The following is a 19,469-nucleotide window of genomic DNA, read 5'->3' on the forward strand; positions in this document are numbered from 1 at the left end:
AGGGTTTGATGAGGTCAGATCAACATATGGAATGTCAGAACAGGTCAGCTCCATATATGGAGATCTAAGGGTGTCTTGAGTATACAGGGTTTGATGAGGGCACAGGTAGGGCTGGGCCTTAATTTTCGGGCCTGTTGAGAACTCTAGTTTTCGCCAGCTGCAGGGCACGACTGCACAAATAACTTTGGGGCAGGCCCGTCTAGAGTTTAAATGGACAGGTATCAGTCAAAAGGGAGACATCGAAGAGGAAGGATGGATGGGGAAGGATCAACATATGGAATATCAGAACAGGTTTTGACATATATCCATATACTAATATTGATGACATCTCATATGGGCTTAATTGCAACAACAGGTTGCAATTATGATCCCTGATTTACTATCATCCCTGATGATGTCATAGTGATGTCATGAGACCTGGGCACAATATATGACGTGACGTGACAAATTGAGTAAAAAGAGTGACCAAATGGAGTGTTACATGATGTGACAAAAAGGTCATGTCACGTGCGACCTTCGGTCGCAATTAGTATACAAAAGTGCAAGCAAGCACTGACAGTAGTCGGTAGCATTATGAAAACTTGCGAACTGGTGCATTAATTTATAGTAATACATTTGCACACTTCATTGACCGGGGTCCCCCAGGGTCTATAGGCTACTTGGCACCCTCTTTTTTTCCTCTACCCAAAACTTCTTCAGCAACTCACACCGCTTGTAGATCTGCCATTTTCTCTGAATGTTGACCTATGACATGCCCAGAATAGGGATGCCGGGGTTTATGTGGTTAATACAAACTCTGCTTCCACTGGTGTATTCATTTGACAAACTGCTATGGACACTGATAAGACCTGACTGCTGGACATGTTCGTTGTTGCACAAGCAACAGGTCTGTGATTATTTCAGACGTTAGAAAACAAGTACAAAGGAGATGCTGGTTGATGAGTAACCATTTCCTCCAAACACTAAACGGCTCCTAAATCAGTCTGAGATTAAGGATATTTTTGTGGGTCCTGGACTCCTGGGGAAGATAAAGGTGCCCTGTCTGCGTTAAGGACAAACACAGCTGAGGGAAGCGAGCAAACGGAGATTGCCTTATCGTTCACTGTCTCATTCCTGTTCTACCAGGGCCAGACACATTGATATGAAACTCACCATGGTCGCCACAGTATTAGAGTAGTTTTCCATTACATGCTGCCTGCCTGAGAGTGTCTGTGCCATTCCACAGACACATGGTGCATAGGGACAAGGAAGGTGTGGCCATCTCTAGATGACAAATACAATTTAGCTTACCGAGCAAAAATAGCAGATCTACAAGCTCACAATACATCACAATGCTATGCGTTGTGAGCTTGCAGATTGCCTATTTTCACACTGTTTGACACCATAGTATGACAAAGTATAAAATTGAAATTATTTGATGAATCAAAAAAGCAAACCAAAGAATAATCAACCATAATCAGCAGTTGCAGTTCTAGCTCACAATATGTTTCATAAATCAACAGTGTGTGTGTGTTATGGTAATTTGATTATGCCCACTCACAGTAACAATGCCATTCCATTTCTATGATTTAAGCCCTGGTAAGGAAGGTGTGTTCAGTGTCCACGGACTCATTGACTGCCTGTTTTCTTCGACAGGGGACATTGCAGGGACACTCTGGGGATCCCTGCACATTGTCAGGGAAACCTTGGCTTTGCAGCCAAGACGCCAGAGTGCTGGATGATGTAAGAGCATACAATCACAACCTCCCATATGCCACCACCGCTTATCTATAGTCGTGTGGCTGGCAAGTGGCTGCGAGGGGCTGATATTATGGAGGCATTTGATCTTCAAACTGGCCTGCAATGGGCTCGCAAGGCATAATACTTCTTGAGGATCCGACAAACCACATTCATTGATTGACTTGCCACTGGAGGATCATAGATCCTTTATACGGATCTGTAACTCCAAGCATTGTTTGGTTTCATTAGCAAACTAACACAGAGGAATTTAAAGTGTAGGCTGGGGTTGTAAAGATTGGAAGAAATAATCTCAAATGGGGGTGTGTGACCTAATGCATATGGTGTATATCAAAGGTTTGAGAAGCACTGGCATAGAGATAAAGAGACAAAGAGGTTGAGTTGGAAGTTAAACAGAAAAAAGGTGTTTGCAAACTAACTGGAAGGTATTTCCAGTGTTTGTGCACTAAAGTGCAACTAGCTTTATGGACCAGGTAGGGTTGGGGGGGTGTCTGAAAATCAGGCGGTTCCCGGTTCAAACCCTGCTCCTCCTTGTCATGTTGAGGTGTCCTTGAGCAAGACCTATTTTGCTGCATGGCTACTTCTACCATTGGTGTGTGAATGAATGTATTTACATTGTAAAGTGGTTTGGCAAAAAGGAGCTATAAAATGCTTCTATTTACTATAAAATATGCCAACAGAGTCAGACATATTTTATTTGCTAATCGCTACACCGACAGGTGTACTACCCTTTACCCATGCTCACATCACATAGCTGATAGCTTACTCCCTGTTTCAGTACATGTACACTGTATCTACATTAATGTCAATGTACAAATGTACACTCAGAGAGTAATAACACTGTCACTGTCTAGTAATAATACAAATCAATTAAACCCTAATATTATATACTTTGTTGCCTGGGGTCCCCCAGGGGTCTATACTTGGCCCCTTCTTTTTTCCCTCTACAGTCTACACCAACATCTCAGCTGAAAGTAGCAGATAAACAAGGTCACAACGCATCACATTGTGACCTTGTTGCCTGAGGCACCATACACACATAACGCATGTTCTGTGTTCTGTCTGTTTGATGGCTGCCTCAATGCTTTTCCAATGGAAGTCACATGGTTTGACCAAACACTTGTGTGGCTGTGTTCACAAATATTTGGTCAAACCATGTGACTCCCATTGGAAAAGCATTGTGGTGGCCATTAAACACTGACAGAACACAACATGCGTTCGGTACGTCTGTATGGGGCCTGACAGGTTGTGCTATTTTCTACAGAATGTTCGACTATTATGCTACAGTTAAAGTTTAAAAATCTCACTGTGTCGTTGTTCCCTTTATATTCAAAATGGAAATTTGCACAGCTTTTTTGTGTGTATGAGCCCGGAATGTGTTTGTAGCACGGAATGTGACGATTTGATTGGCTGAGCACGGAATGTGATGTATGATGATGTATGATGATAAGAGAGCGCCCCTCACTTCACACGAGTGTGATCTTTTTTATCAGAGGCTTCAGGCTTACCAGTGTTTACTTTGTTTACTTCCATCAGCCTCTGCTTAACACCGTATGATGTCTCATCTGCAGCCATCTGCTCTATCAACCATCTCGTTCCGTTCTAGGTACAACTACCACATTAACATGCACCACAGATGGAGGTAGACTGCCATGACAGCTGCTCATGCAGAGGTGATTCAGAGAAACCTTAACCAAATTTATGCTGATTTGTTGATTGGAGCCTACATCTTTTCAACTTAAGCTGATTGACACAAATTGGAGGATTGATTGCAACAAGCCCAGAGAATATACTGTGTAAACCAGGGGTGGGCAACCTTTTCGGACACATAATCACTTAGTCGTTTTCAAGTCTGCTGTGATCACCCAAGGCAATATGCCAGACAGTGAATACCACTATTTATTTTATGTCTTAAATAGGCTTCTAATTGTAATAATACTAGAAGCTTGACCTGCCATGAAACATCATATTTTAAATCTCCAACACAACTCAGAATTAGTAGAAACAGTAACAAATTATTGGTGTCATCATTGTGTGAAAAGAGATGCTCTTCATCTCATTTGAATGGTGAACAAGTGGGCTTTCCCCAACGCGGAACTATCTCTAGAAGTTGTGAGCACATGCTCAATGGTGTGAGAAGAACGTGTTTTGTGAAACTCCACACTGTTAGCAGGTCCTGCTCCTTTTCTCTGTCTGGGCCTGTGGCCAACAGGACGATTTACACGCTGACAAGCCACAGTCCTCCTTTTTACACCTAGAGCCGCAATCTGTCACTTGGCATAGGAGTAACACACTGACAAGCCTCAGTCCACCTTTACCCAGAGCCATGATCTGTCACAGGGCTGGAGATCCAGTGAACTCTAGGAAGAAAGAGTGATCTTTTCAATAGAGACTTTTTCTCAGTGAGGCACCAATTGTTTATTTCACAGTGTTCCAAGAAATGCAGTGACTAGCTCATCATGTCTAATGAGGCCGAGGGAGACCGTAGCCTATATTGGAGCCATTAAAATATTCTGTGTCTACTCTTCTAGTGAAGGGGGTCTGAATGACTGGAAGTGACAGATATTAGTCACTGCTCCATTCACCCTTTCAATCACAGGCCATAAATCTGTGAATTAGTCTGTGCAGTTTCAGTACCACGAATCCACCAACAACGGTTCCCAAGAGCAATAATGATGCTTTTGTCTGCAGTGCAAGGCACATTGCAAGCAGGGGAAAGTGAGAAAGCCAACAAGGGCTGGGAACCAGTAGGTCATCAGGCTCAGCTTACACCTTGTGTTTCCACAATACTTTGGCTGGATCCCAAATCACAAGTTTTTGCTCCATGGACAATGATGGAAAAAAGTGAGAAAGTTATTATTGTTAACTCAAAATCTGGACTAGTTTACATTATCTGATACTTAAATTCCTGGGTCAGGGAACCAATATGTGTTAACTGTATAAACACTCTTGCAGAGCCACCTCCTGAGGCCCTGCTCTCAAGAACTGACACATTTCAGAGTGACTGTGAGCATATACTACTAGCCAGTCTAAAGCGGATTATTGCCCCTGTTTTGTTCATGTTTATTTACACTACATTATTCATTACATTCTGAGTGGGATATCACAAGGCATCCAGATACCAGGGAGAGCCATAATAATCAAACATCCTTGGTAATATGTTTTAACAACCTCACTTATCTTCAATTATTATATATTTGAACTATGAACATTGATGACATCTGGCAAAAACATCAAGTGCACTGCCAATACAGAACAATGCAATTGATATACTATATGGGCGTAGTCAAAATACTGATAAAACTGTCCCTACTGGTTGTGGGGTATTTGTTTTTACAAACTATTCCTGATCCAATTAGCAGCAATCTGTAATATCTGTTATAAATACTAACATGCAACCATGACTGTGAAGTTTGCCAAAGTATTTATCAATAACTACGTGACAAATGTATAACTAACTATAACTAAGGTGTCCTTCCAAATCATTGACAACATGCAGTTAAAGGGACACTCATGATTCAACTTTATCTTATACATTTGTTGTAGGTTAATGTTCCATTTGCAGCCATACAACTGGCTCCTCTGTTTCTGAAATGGCCCAAAAGTGGCGTTGAAAAATGTTTAGTCCTATGATGTCATGGCTACCCCTCGGTGTAACCATGTACTTGTTTGCTACGTTTACCGCAGAATGGCGACCTAGACTTCATAAAATATGAATCAGATTGATGTAATGGCGGCCATTACATCCAATTATGCATTAGGCCACAGAACCCCATAACTTAATTGATCCAAATGGACCCCTAATTCTTCAACAATAAACTAAAACACACGTCAATAGCGTGCTATCGTCCCCTGAGTAACCTAATGTTATATTGTCCAATGAGATCTACTGATGTTTCCTCTTTTAACCACTTAATCCCTGTAAAATCCGTGTGACGATGAATAGCGATCTACAAGCTCACAACGCATTGCAAAAACATTTGAAGATGTTTTTTGCAACAGAGGTACTGTATATATATGGCATGGGTTTTCAGAACTCTGTGCACTTGTCACCGTTGGCATGAGCACGTACACACACTCACACATGCAAGCACCGTCTGTATTAGTTGTCAGACGTGAAGTGAGGCAGCTGTTCTTATCCCCGAGTGGGAGCAGCGAGAGGCGGGTAGAGGCTTCCTAGAATAAACAGGCTGTCTCTGCTGGCCTGGGGCTGGGTCAGGGTCACTCACCATGGGCTCTCCTTACCCAGGCTCCCCCTGTACTGCAAAATCTTTTGCTGTACTCACGCATCTGTTTCTTCTGAAGCAAACCTTTCATCCTGGTTGAGGATGGAGTGCTCTGACCCTTTTTTATTATTATTATTTCACACAAACTACCAAACAAAAATCAGTTTGAAAACATTAAGTCTTCCTACAGTCATCTTTTACACGTTTTAAGGTCACAACCATTTCAATGATGCTTTTACATAGTTATTACCCTGACTAAACGTTTAGTTCAGTTTAGGGTTTAAAATTGAATAGCTTTATTCCACTGGCTATAGCACTGGACAACCTCTAGCCAATGGAAGATCCTTGTTTGTCAGCTCAGCCTTCTGTGGACCGTGGCTAATGTAGCCTGTCATCTACTGTACTAACTGACATACCTACTCAGGGGGTTGGGCTTCAAAAGACAAACATCACATTCACACTTGTTCAATTTAGACTCGATTGGTGGATTTGGATTGCATGTCATAGAGAGGAGCTGGACGCAAATGCAAGACGACTGATGCTGAAAAAGATCAACTTTCAATAACGTAGGTTCACTAAGGTTCTTCAGAAACAGGACAGGTCAAACATAAACATGAACAAAACAAGAGTTATAGAAGGCTGAATGTCCCAAGACACACAAGTACTCACACTATCATTTATTTTAAATGATGAACTGACAAAGTACTCATGACTACACCAGGGAGGTTATACGGACAACAGGACACAAGTGACTATGTTTAACAATAATTAGGGTGGTTGTTAGACGAGACAGATAACAGCTGCAAGGGCAATGAGGAAGCACTGGAACAATACTACAAAATAAGATACACAAGAATCACCTGGGGAAGACACAGAACAAACTAAACACAGAGCTACAGAACATATAAGTAAATGTATATCAGGCAAACAAAACACCGAACCCAAACCAGGAAATAAATGTCCAAGTTGACAAACATGGTCAGTCCAAAGTTCAAGGAGCGGGCAGTGATATTGCAATTTTGAGATGTAGCTGACCATTCACTCAAACTGTGATTAAAGAATAGTATTTCAACAGAAACAGATGAATTCTATTTCACCTGTATCTTTGCACATAATGTGTTTTGGGGAATTTGATCGTATTCACAATTTTCCTAGCTCTGGGCCATAGCATTAGGAGGAGGTCTCCGTAACGCTATGGTACTTTCAACTTCCTGCGCATGCGTGAAAGGCTGCACTTCCCGGCCTGTCGACTGCTGCCCTTTCGCTACTCACCAATACAATGGCCGTTTTGAGAAGTTGAAAGTCTACTTTCCCTACTGGACACACTCTGAGACTCTCAACATATGTATAAAATGCACTTTTTTGCCAGAAAAGAAAATATTTCAACGGGAAAAAAAACGATGTTATAGTTGCTCCACTGCGCCCTCTACAAATCTTGTCAATAGAATTTTAACCCATTACCAGATTTTTCCTTCCAGTGATATATTTTCTTTTCTGGTTTCTGTTTACTTCAATGCCATTACAAAGATTGCATTATTATTCGTTTTTAAATGTAGGTAGTGCTACGTCATTGAATGTTGTTTATTTGAAACAGGTTAGTTGAACAAATTCTTAATGTAGGTTACCTTCATGTAAAACATTTGATGGTTTTCATTAGAGTATGAAACTCTGTCATCTAAGGAGCTCCGTTGGCGTTAATTCCTACAGTAGTTAGAACTTAATTATATGCTGTCTAACTATAGATTCCAACAGTTAGGGGACTTTAATAGCTCTGTGGCTCATTCCATGGGCTTTAATTATAGATCATTTCAATACTATTTAGAAAAAGATAGCTTTATTGTCCAACTGTAGTTACAGTAGGCCGGAATGAGGAAAGAATGGAATGGTAACTAGTACGGAAGAGGAGATGTACAGTATCCCCATCACTCCGCTGTGGAAAGACTCTTCCACCACAGAGACCATGAGTCCCCAAGGCTTCTGTTAGCGTGTGTCCTGCCCTCAGCCAGTGGCCCTGGGGACAGCTGTCATGCTGTGGAACTTGGCTCTGGGCCTATAGACGGCAGTTGCCATAAACAAACAGTGCTGAAAGCCACTGGCGGAGTCCCCAGTTCTTTTCAAGATGCTGTGCAGCGCTAACTGGCCGGTGCCCAGCAGACTCCATTAGACCCAGAATAGATGGTGACCAACACTTCACAGAGTTCAGCCCGAGAAACGAAATGTACTGGTCCGGTTGTAAATAGGTTGAATGAAAACAACCAGTCAGGGTTCCCCTTCCCAGACCTCATGTAGTCTCCCACACACACACTTTACTTACACAAGTTAAGTTTATTGGGCTCTATAGCATAGCAGTGCCCTTCTGCAGAATCCCACGACACACATTAATTTACGACCAGAGCCTGGTCGATGTGAGATGTTTGGGTCCGGTGCCAATCCCGATTTTGTCCTAGACCTAGACCATCGATCACCGATGTTCTGAGCGATATTTTGTAAAGAAAAAAAAAATAATAATAAGGAGGAACTCCTTATATGGTCAGCACACTCTATAGTAGGGAGGATTATCCTTTTTTTTATATATATATATTTGAATAATAATAATTATAAATTATAAATATTTTGAAAAGTGAAATCACTGAATATCCACCTTTAAGACAAATCGGCTGCATAATAGCCAATACCGAAGTCGTCAAAAAAGTCAAATAATGGCAGATATATCGGCCAAACCGTCTGGCTAAATACAACTTGGGATATAACACTGACCACAGTCTTCTGCTGTTGGCCACTGAGGCCCTATTTCCACCAGGATTTAACCGGTTCCGTTATTGTTTCCCAAACCAAAGTGGTCATGTTCAGGTTGGAAGATACAGATGTGATAACTATCATAAAAAATAAAGAACGGAACCAGTTCTAGAACCAAAGTTATTTTGGTAGTTATTTTGGTGGCCTGAGCATCTCTGCTGGAACTGCATTGAGCCCCAAGACATGTTTTTTTGGCAATGGAAGTTCAGAGCTGAGTATACAAGTCACACGTCATTCTCCAAGAAGAAAAGGAGAGGGTGATTGAGTTTATCCTCCTTTATCTATTTTTTATATTTATTATTTTTATTTCTAAGCTTTATCTCAGTTAGGGCATTGTACAGAAACTACAGATACTACAGACATAGGAAACTAAGGGCAGAGACAGAGGAGGGACCTACAAGCATAGGGGGCCTTAGCTATGTTTCACCAGTTTCAATTGAAACGGGCCTCAGTGGGGCGTCAGTCAGGCGTCAGTCAACCCCCACCACCCTAGCCCTCTCTCTCTTACTCACTTATTTCCTGTTAAGAACCTGGGTAAAATGGGAGGTAAAGGGGAGACACTTTAAGTTTATTGTGAAGGGTCGACAGGATGAGGAGGTGTCGTTGCTGCGTAATTGTCGAGAGTAATGACGCAATATTGAACAGTCTAAACTATTTGTATCAATATGCCTGTATCAACAGGATAATTATGTCATATTAGGTATACAGTATATGGGGCCTCATATTTGGTCTTGAAACAGGCCTCCAGATTCCTAAGGCCGCCCCTGCCTACAAGACAAGATGGGTGTTGGATTCGAACCCAGGTCATTGGTCAATATGATCTGGGCCCTAGCCTGATTTATACTAATAGTTTCATGCAACATTGCAGGTGTCGTGCACCGAAATGAGCTGATCTACAAGTTCACAACACGATGCGTTTTGAGCTTGTAGATCTGCTATTTTCAGTGAACAATGATGTGAAAAGTATGAATCAGGCATAATTGGCTGAGCCACCACAGCTTGGATGATTTCAGTGCTCAGAGAATATTCCGTCTGACCATTTCCCACACTTTCAGTGCTCAGAGAATATTCCATCTGACCATTTCCCACACAGCATTCAACTAGATAGTTGGAATGGTTAGTGCTCCCTCACGCCTCCGTAATTAGAGGTAATGTGTCATTGTGTCAAAACAACAACAAAGGCAAGTGGGATGTAGACGAGACACCTTGGCTATGTGATACATGCGTCTCAGATCCCAGCCAGCAGTATGTACTGTATGACCTTTCTGTTTTCAAACTCTGAACCATATGCAGGGTTGGATTCCCTAGGGGAAATGGCGGTCAGGGAGATCAATCCAGGCCTCTGCTTTTGATATCTCTAGCTACTCTATTCATTTTTATCACTGGTGGCCGTGGGCATATGTTTTATCCCTGATTCTGGTCAGACTGAATCAAATACATACATTTCCTTATGGTTTAATATTGTTGATATAATATCTAAATTAAACTCTTATTAAAAACTAATTTTAACCACATTAACCCATGGTACCCCTGTTTTGGACAAGCTTTCAATTTGTTAAATGTTTCAAAAGAACAATATAATTGGACAAGTATAGCCCTATGCATATACAGTACACAGCATATGGCACAGGTGTAGCGTCTCTGGTCTGTTCTTTTATAAATCAGATTTTGTTGAATTACAAGGTTGGCCCCCTGACCATATGCAGACCATGTCCATCTTGCCAGTAAGGTGGTAACTAGATGCAAGTTGGAGTTTGGGAGTACTCGTTGGATATCACTCAACGGCCCTGCGTACAACCTGTTTTGAATGTGCGCATAATGCAAGAGGCAGCTTGCTCCATGCCTGTCTTCTGCCCCCTTCCCCCACAACACAACCGTGGAGCAAGCTTGTCTCGTCAAACTACGTGACTCCCATTGAAAATGAATTGCCAGCCGTGCGACACAAAGGACACAGGAGACACCCAGAAGACAGGGTGTCGTTTATGTGTGAGCGACGCCTTAATGTCTTGGGAGTTTGTGACAACCACACATCATTATTACAATATATACAAATATTTGTTGTTGTTGTTGCTTTTTAAAACTTTTTCAATGTATGAATGACATGCCTGGGGCTATGCTTTCCACCAACATGACCAACACAACAGATAACAGAATGTCTAGTAAAATACTGCTGACCAACGAGAGGACACTTTTGTCTAGATAAAACAATTTATTGTGATGATTTGTATTGATGCATTGTATTTGACTTCATGGCTCTGGTCCTGTGATACTCAAGAACATTCTTTGCAAGCATGACAAACCCCAAAGGCTAAAGATACACATAACATGATAGTAGACATATGAACCCCTCAAGGGCAGAACCTATATACTCAGATATTAAAAGAACATGATACTATACATATGAACCCGCATTGAATGACATGCTGATATAGTGAAAAAAGTGAAAAAAGTGTGTTCACAGATGAGCTGGTAGTGGTGGTAGTGAGAGATATGGGACCAGTTTGACTTCCATGGCTGACTGAACAGTCAGTCCATATACAGTACATACTCATTCAAGCCGTGCAAGTGGCTTTGTGGAATATGTCCAATTCCCTACATTATTGTGCATATAAGCAAGCAACATTCATTCAATAATGATTGTGTAGGACAGTTCAATGTTAACATTTATAAAAGTCAAATCAAAACTTTAACCTTGTCTGAATCCAGATGATTATATCACGTTATATCAGGTATAAGTAATACTTTGAGTACATCTGTGATTATATTACAGTACATGGTATTATTGTAATGTAATATTAATATGAATGTAATGGCTTAAAATACTGCCCAAAGCTTTTGAAATCTATAAGTTCTCAAATTCACACTCAAAGTCTGTCATCCGGCACAAGATGTACTTCCACTGACGATCCCTGAAACCAAGAAAAACAGAAACTACTGTCATTTTAGCATTCATGAATTACTGGCTTATTCACCTTTTGTTTGATTCCCAGCTCTAGTTTCACTATAACCTCTGGTCCCAGAGACCTCTGTGCTGAAGTATCGTTTCCTCCAGTTTATCCATGAGAACAGAATATGTACAGGATTTCAACAATTTCAGGGTAGTTTTAATTCCCCTAAGGCCCAAACCACGCCAGCTGCAATTCCTTGCAACTACTCGCAACTCCTTGCAACAAAACAAATCACACCAATGCAACTGCCATTGGGTATAATGGTTGCAAGTAGTTGCAAGGAGTTGCATGTTGCAAGGAATTGCATGGCGACCCTCTGGTGTGGTTAGGGCTTTAGACCTATGTTTTTGCCCCACCACACTTTTGTAAGTGTGGAACTCACATTCAAGTAAGAAACCGTAAGGGCTCAATTTATGACACTTGGAGGAGAGGTTAATAATAATTATTATAATAAATGTAATTAATAATTACATGAGTCGACCTCATGGTGACGCTATTACAGCCCACTTTACGTTTTTCCCTATAACTCTTGAACCGTAAGTCGTAAAATCAAAGTGTCCTTTTCCCTGGATGCCTTGACGCATCTCCCCATATAGGCCACGCCCATTTGCATCAGGATACATTTTCAGCCATTTTCTTCAAAACACACTTTTTGCTCCTCCACCTGCAGATTTTGTCCAAATCTCACACAAATCGGTACACATGATCCTTGGACCTATCCGATTGCAACAGCACAGTCAGAATTTTCATAGTCTGTATAGTTCGGCCGTAATCGGCTTCCCAAAGTTAGTGGGATGGGCCTATTTCACCAGATATGCCACAAATGTCAAACAAATTTTTTGGGGGATAAATCCCCTCAGAATTACTTACACATGATCACAGGGGTGACGTGACATTGGAATTAAATAGCAAAATTAGTGGGAGGGGCTTATCGGCGAAGCAACCACACTTTGCAATTCCCCCAGAATTGCATCTTTATAGTTGGGAATGTAAGTGCAAAATGAGTCATCAGCAAACCTGAGTACACCGCTGAAAGTGGTCTGGGCACCCCTGATGAAGTAGCCGTAACTGGGGATAACCATCTCAGCCTCTTCCCTGAGGCGTGCTGGGACATCAGTGGTCATCCTGTATGGACGACATAGATTAGAATTAGCTTTATCGTTACATCACAGCTTTACAGGTAAAACGTGGGTGAAAAACGTATTGTGTGAGTTCCATCATTTGTTGTTTTGTTTTTTGTGAAAAGAGAGGAAGATAGAGATAGAGTAAGAGCAAGGCATAAACACTGGATAGAAACAGGACAAATAATCAAAGAAATATACTGTAGAGTATCCAGGGATAGGCACTGGTGCCAACATTGGCACACAGGGGTGGGTGATCACTTGCACACTGCCATAAGTGTGAGAAAGAGAAAAGTTATTTTCAAATATAATATATATATAAATATAAATGTCCCCTCACATCAGTATGACTGCATATAATTCTACATTAATTCAAAACACTGAACTCTGACTAGGGAGGGAGTCTGGGTGGGGTTATAGTCTAATGATCAATGCAATGTCCTGATGTGAAAGGAAATATTTCTGTTGGACATATTTCATTTTGATGTGGTGTCATAATTAAACTTAATGTTGATATGGCACACTGATAGTAAGAAAATCAAAATCACACCCATGTGAAGTGTCGATCTTATTATCATACATCATCATACATCATCAGTGTAACAGGTATGGGAGCATATAGCTCTTCATGATTCATAGTGAGTAATGGTGAGTTTTAGGTTCAGGAGCAGCACCATAAACCCATTACCACCGGCCCTGTTGGAAGGAACATACCAGCAGGAGTAGGGACACCGGCGGCCATAATGGCAGCAGTAGAACTGCCATTCCCGGTCAAGAACCGCTTCAAAGTACTTGCTTTGTACGCCTGCGACCAAGCCATTTCTGGTGCATGTTGAAGTCCTGCAAAGAGGCATAATATTAGTGAATGGAGACACAGACACACACAGACACACAGACACACAGACACACACACACACACACACACACACACACACACACACACACACACACACACACACACACACACACACACACACACACACACACACACACACACACACACACACACACACAATAATATTAATTATTTGATCACTCATTCTGTAAATTAATGCTTTAGAGAACTTTTATGATTTTATTTTTAATACATTTTTCCCAAAACTAAGAGGGAGGTATTAGTAACAAGGCACAGTGAGTATCTGTTCAATAAGATAACAAAGCAAGAGCACAATGGTCAATGGAACAGGTGGGTTGCTCAGGGGTGTCTCCTCCTTGGCAGAGATTCGATGTAAATACTGGTTTGTTGACAGTGCCAATTGTTTATGACCCTTACAATTAGATGTCATCACAACAGCTCCCTGAATACCAAGCCCAGAGCAACCAGAGTGCCGTGAGCTGCAGGCTTTTGTCATGGCAACACAAGCACAGCCCACAGCCATGCAGCCAATAAGGATAGGTTAGGCCTTTCCCAACAGAGCAGAGTGTAACTCAAACAGACAGCTACGGTAACAGGAGGGAAGTGTGGCGTGACTAGAGACCCTTCAGAGTGTCCACGTTTTGATTCACCGTCTTGGATGCTGTGCATTACACTCATGCTTAACGAGCACACAAACAAATGTGAAATAAAGAAGCATGGAAATACTGTTGCAGGGTGGTCAGATTACTTCTTACTACTATTTACGGAATCCAAATTATGTGGCGATCTTTGTTATTATAGGTAAAAAAAGAAAAAGTAATCACTTTTGGATTACTGCTAAATTGGATTACTGCTAAATCAAACACCGAAAATATCTGTATCTTGTACAATTGTTTTGTATCATCTAATCTTAAAGCCCCACAATGTGTCGCATCACGACGCATTTTGATCTTGTAGATCGGCTATTTTCTAATGTCCGAAATGTATATAGGGCTGAAGTGGTTACTGTATGTTTTGTAATAATAAACAAAATCTACAAAGTAACTAGTAACTAAAGTTTTAAAATAATTGTAGTGGAGAAACAGTACAATATTTGTCTCTGAAATGTAGTGGAGTAGAAGTAAAAGTATAGAAAATTGGAAATACTCCAATACCTACTGTATTGTAGGTAGCCTACTGTATTGTACACATTGTTTAACCATACTACATTATGGTTAAACTCTTTATTTTAACCCCTTAAATGCTCTATGCATATACTTAGTATTACAGAGGCTGATATTTAAATTTAAAATAAACTGAACAGTAGCGGGGCTTACAGATATAACCTCATTAATTGGCTGCATGTAAAATGTCAGGCCGTTTATCTAGTTATCCCTCTAGGATAAAAACACATCTATTCGGCATTGTTGAGTCCACATTGTTGAGTCCACTCCTGTGACATCACATGCCACGCGCCCTACTTCCCAAATCGTGCTGGCCTAACGTGGTGCCACTTCCCCAGTGGCTCTCTGCCTCTCCACGCAGCACGCACGCATGTGTGTGCACGCACACTGTGTGCATATTACAGTGCAAGTGAGAAACCAGTACAAGTAAGAAAAACGTAACGGTGGGCGCCCATTTTTCCGGCACGGGAGGCCGTGGCCACCTGGCCAGGTCCGGGTGAGGCCAGGCCCCTTCAAGGGAGATGAAATGACCCGGGGCAAAATGCGTTATTGGGGGCTGGAGTCATAGTCCATGGCTGGCGTGGCGATTGCCGGCCATTGGTGGGCCCCGGTTGGTCTGTCAGCCTCTCGTTCACCTTCATTATTTTTGAGTGGTGCAACCACTCCAAGGAACAGCAATGTCCGTGTTAACCTATGTGACTGTGTGTTAACCTATGTGTGTGACCATGAGTACCAGTAGGGGCAAAAGTGGCGCTGTTGTGCCAGAAACAGAGAGAGAGAGATAGTCCTGCACTGTTGCCTGCTAATGAGAGAGAGAGAGGGGGGGGGGGGGGGGGGGAGTTGCACCACTCAGTTCACACGGGTGTGATTTTTTTATAACCGGTGGCGCCCATGCACTTGCCCCGGCCTCGTCCCTTCTCGTTCGGCACTCCGTAAACTGATCCAAATTAGCATTTGTGAATTGCATTCAGGGATCAGGAAATTAAATAATATTTGTGAATTTCTTGAGTACCACAGACGAAAAACAGTCTAAGTCCAAATTTCATTCTGACCCCTCCACGAAAAGGCCTCGTTGTCCTGAACCCTTATCTATCATTTATACATTATGGATCAATAGTGTGGACTTAGACTGTTATTCGTCTATGGCACTTTAGGGATCAGGAAATAAAATAATATTTGTGAATTTCATTTAGGGATCAGGAAATTAAATAATATGTGTGAATTGCATTCAGGGATCAGGAAATTGCTCAAACATGTGGTTCATAAAAGACGTGGCGGAATCTCTGAAGGCATGTTATTGACGCCAATTGGATGCAGAAGTTTCCAGTAAGGAGAACACATGTGTTGGTTTTGGAGCAGTATCCTGGTGATAACAATGAAGCATATTACAGATGGACTGACCTAGGTTGCTTTGACAATACCTGCAAAATTATATTTTAGAGGGGTCAGACAACGTATCGCTGTTGATACTGTATGCTAGGGGAATCACAATAAGAATGAAGGACAAACGAAGCAGTAGAATGTAACAGTGGGATTATTGTGGCACCGTAATTAATTAATACAGCTTAGATTGTTTCATGCTGCTATGACTCTCTGGGAACGTATTCATCTTTTAATTAGTCTACTCTGTGATAAACATGCATTGTTTGTGAACAACTATTGGTGGTTTTGTTCTCACAGCGTGGGAAATTATTAGATCCTGGTAAGAAGAGAAAACATTTTGTCTTGGTCTGTGGACTTTTCAGTGTCATGCATAGATGACATTTTTAGGAAAACAAAACAAATATATTTGAATGACATTGTGTTGGAGTAGTATATTACATAAATGTGATATAGACGTATAAAAAGTAACCGTGGCATATCCCTCTTCTTCTGGATAAAAAAAAGAGAGAAAAAAACCCTGAAAAGATAATAAACAAGTCTTCCAGTTTGTTTTACAACCTACCAGCCTTCCAAAATCACATCCTCTGGTTGCAGCTGTCTTCTGTTATACTGTATGTTCCAAGTTTGTGCGAAGATGTCTCTTTGTGTGTGTGCCAAAACAACATGGGTGGCTTTGTTGACCATTTAACCCTATGTTGTCCTTCGGCTATTCAAAAATAGTCAATCTACAGATCAGCTCAGTGGGAGCTGATCTGCTATTTTCAAAAAAGTTTGGAAACATCTTGAACTGCAAAAAGTGCTTCTTGGAGCGCAGGTCTCCGCCAGGTCAGGTAGGTTATTGTGGGCCAGCAATGTTGATGGAATATCACATGACTATAGAGATAATGTGTACTGATTTACATTTTGGACAAAATCTGTAGGATTATTATTTATTTTATTTATTTTTCAAAGATCGGCCTCCTGGTGGCGCTATAACAGGACAATGTGAAAAGGGTGGCATTTCTTCCTAGTGGGAATGTGCACAGTTTCGGCAATCAGACATGCATTCATGATTTAAGGCACTTTGTTCAGCACAAGCCACTCCTGCACATTTCAATGCCAATCATATGAAACATCGGACAGAATCTGGCAGATAAGTGTTGATCACATGACTATATGATAATGTTAACTGATTTGTGTGAAGTTTGGAAAAACATCTGTAGGAGCCTTCTGACTTTTAGTTACGTTTATTTCGAACAAAAACCACAAAAACCACTTAAAATATGCTCCTCTAAATATCTGTCAGGTAGTTATTGTCCTGGGATACCAGTTTGGACCCAGCAAGCATTTTCTTGTCATGCATTATTTTAATACATCACCTGGAACAAATACAATCAGAATTTAAGTTGGAAAGAAATACTGTCAATATCTTGATTTATTTTCAGCTTGAATGCACAACCAAGAAGCACTGTTTCCACAGATATCCTTTTAGATTTTCGTGTCTGTTTCTTCTTATTAAATAATATAATGACATGAAACAGAGATGATAATTGTAGTGGTGGTCAAAAACTCCGGGTCAAAGTCTGGTCTAGTAAGGTTCTAAATTGATGTTGTTTTTGAAGCCCCATGCACTAAGCAGCAGATAGCCTTTTGTCACTACAACAAAACAAACACATTTAGACAGCTGACTGAAATGCACCATCTGTTTAAATTTGCATCCCAGCCATTCATGGCTGTGGTCACTGAATGCCCCAAATGTCATATTTGCAGGGAATATTAGCTACTATTGATGTTGTTTATGATATGCAGATGGTCAGACAAGAATGGAATAATTTAGATTAGAAGAAAGACCAGGCATCCAGAGGACCTACCACTCCAAACCGGCACGGCTGATGTCGTCCCACCAGCAGTCCATTGGCTCGCCCAGGCCTGCGGGGGTGCGTTGGCACTCAAAGGTCCACAGGCGGTCCGAGCCTTCTGCCTCACTAAAGTAGCTCCTTATGGCCACCAGAACCTCTCCGTGAGGACACTGGAAGTTGAAGCCCTGGCGATAGGCGTTGATCCAACCCATGTCGTGCATGTCTATGTCGGTGTGCTGTGCTGCCACTGTGACCAGCAAGGGCAGAGCCCAAAACAAGAGAGCAGAAGCCATCCTTGAGAGGTCTGCGCTGAGAGAGCCGGTGTCTGTCTGCTCTGCACAGCTGCCTCACTGTAAAGGACTGACAGCCTTTGTTGTCCAGATGTTTTATATCCAGAAGTGATGTGTAATTTATGGCTCACAGGATAAAACCCAAATTGGCCCTCGCTTGACATTTTAAGGTGGACTGTGGAGACATGGCTCCATTACAGACAAGGAGTGTACCTTAAAAGACTACTTTGTCAATGACCGCTTTTCAAACACTCGGGGAACAGTTATATGTTATTCAAATATTTGTGTTGGCACTGATGTAATGAAATGTGTCATCTTTGTTCTCATAGCATTCTCATTCCATGGCCACTTGCCATGATGTCTGATAAATAAGTCGACCTTTCATTTATTGGAAGTCACTTTGGAGTCTGGAGAAGAGCAACTGCTAAAAGAAATGACAACATTACACATTGTACACAGAAACCCTTGCGATGTTGCACTGCTAATTGTAGTGAGCAAGGAAGCAATGAGTGTGATTGATGCACATGGAGAATAGTGTGTAAATGCAGGTGGGAAGTAGTTGGGAATAAGATAGCATTTGTTGTATAATAATATGGTTTATTGTCATGTTGTAATGTATTGTACTGTACTGTACTGTAGTGCACTGTACTCTACCGTGCTGTATTGTAGTGCAGGGGTTCTCAACCTGGGGGTCACGACCCCTCGGGGGTCCCGGAATAATTTTGGGGGGTCCCCAAATTATTTAAAAAAAAGAAAAAAAAATACAACTGAATGGAATATGGAAATTTAGAGTTTACATAGTACACATTACACACAAACTTCCCATAATGATTATATCTGGTTTCAGTATTTATTTATGATGTATTTTCTCTATTATTAAGGTTATTGTAGCGGTAAATTTGTAGCTGGATTGTGGACCTATGGTACACACATTACTGGCTCAACCACCAAGAAACATCCACAGGTTGACTGAATCATAATTAGAAAAAGTGCCCTTCTGGGCAGTGGGCACATGTCTCCACCAGGAGGATAGGAGTGTGTGTGATGTTTGGCAAAATGTTTAGGAGTAATATATGTTTTTTTGTTTGTTTGTTCTTTGCAACAATTTTCT

The 19,469-nt window shown here is 41.4% G+C and overlaps 1 protein-coding gene across 1 annotated transcript; it reads right to left on the reverse strand.

Moving 5' to 3' along the window:
* Positions 1 to 10,967: 10,967 nt before the first annotated feature.
* dpt (dermatopontin) lies at positions 10,968 to 18,405 on the reverse strand. The gene is made up of 4 exons (XM_079506199.1): positions 18,081 to 18,405; positions 13,543 to 13,668; positions 12,725 to 12,832; positions 10,968 to 11,668 (listed from the first exon to the last, which is right to left on the reverse strand). The coding sequence occupies exons 1-4, from the start codon at positions 18,359 to 18,361 to the stop codon at positions 11,602 to 11,604; spliced, it is 582 nt and encodes a 193-aa protein (XP_079362325.1). The 5' UTR covers positions 18,362 to 18,405; the 3' UTR covers positions 10,968 to 11,601.
* Positions 18,406 to 19,469: the final 1,064 nt, after the last annotated feature.

Source organism: Electrona antarctica (assembly GCF_951216825.1).
Source record: "Electrona antarctica genome assembly, chromosome: 7".
Lineage (NCBI taxonomy): Eukaryota > Metazoa > Chordata > Actinopteri > Myctophiformes > Myctophidae > Electrona > Electrona antarctica.

Bases quoted from the DNA above. Each gene is read 5' to 3' on its own strand.
- dpt (XM_079506199.1), bottom strand. From the start codon at position 18,361: ATGGCTTCTGCTCTCTTGTTTTGGGCTCTGCCCTTGCTGGTCACAGTG. The intron at 13,669-18,080 runs GTAGGTCCTCTG...GCCTCTTTGCAG, and splicing joins AGCCGTGCCGGTTTGGAGTG to GACTTCAACATGCACCAGAA. The intron at 12,833-13,542 runs GTATGTTCCTTC...TCGTCCATACAG, and splicing joins CGGTGTCCCTACTCCTGCTG to GATGACCACTGATGTCCCAG.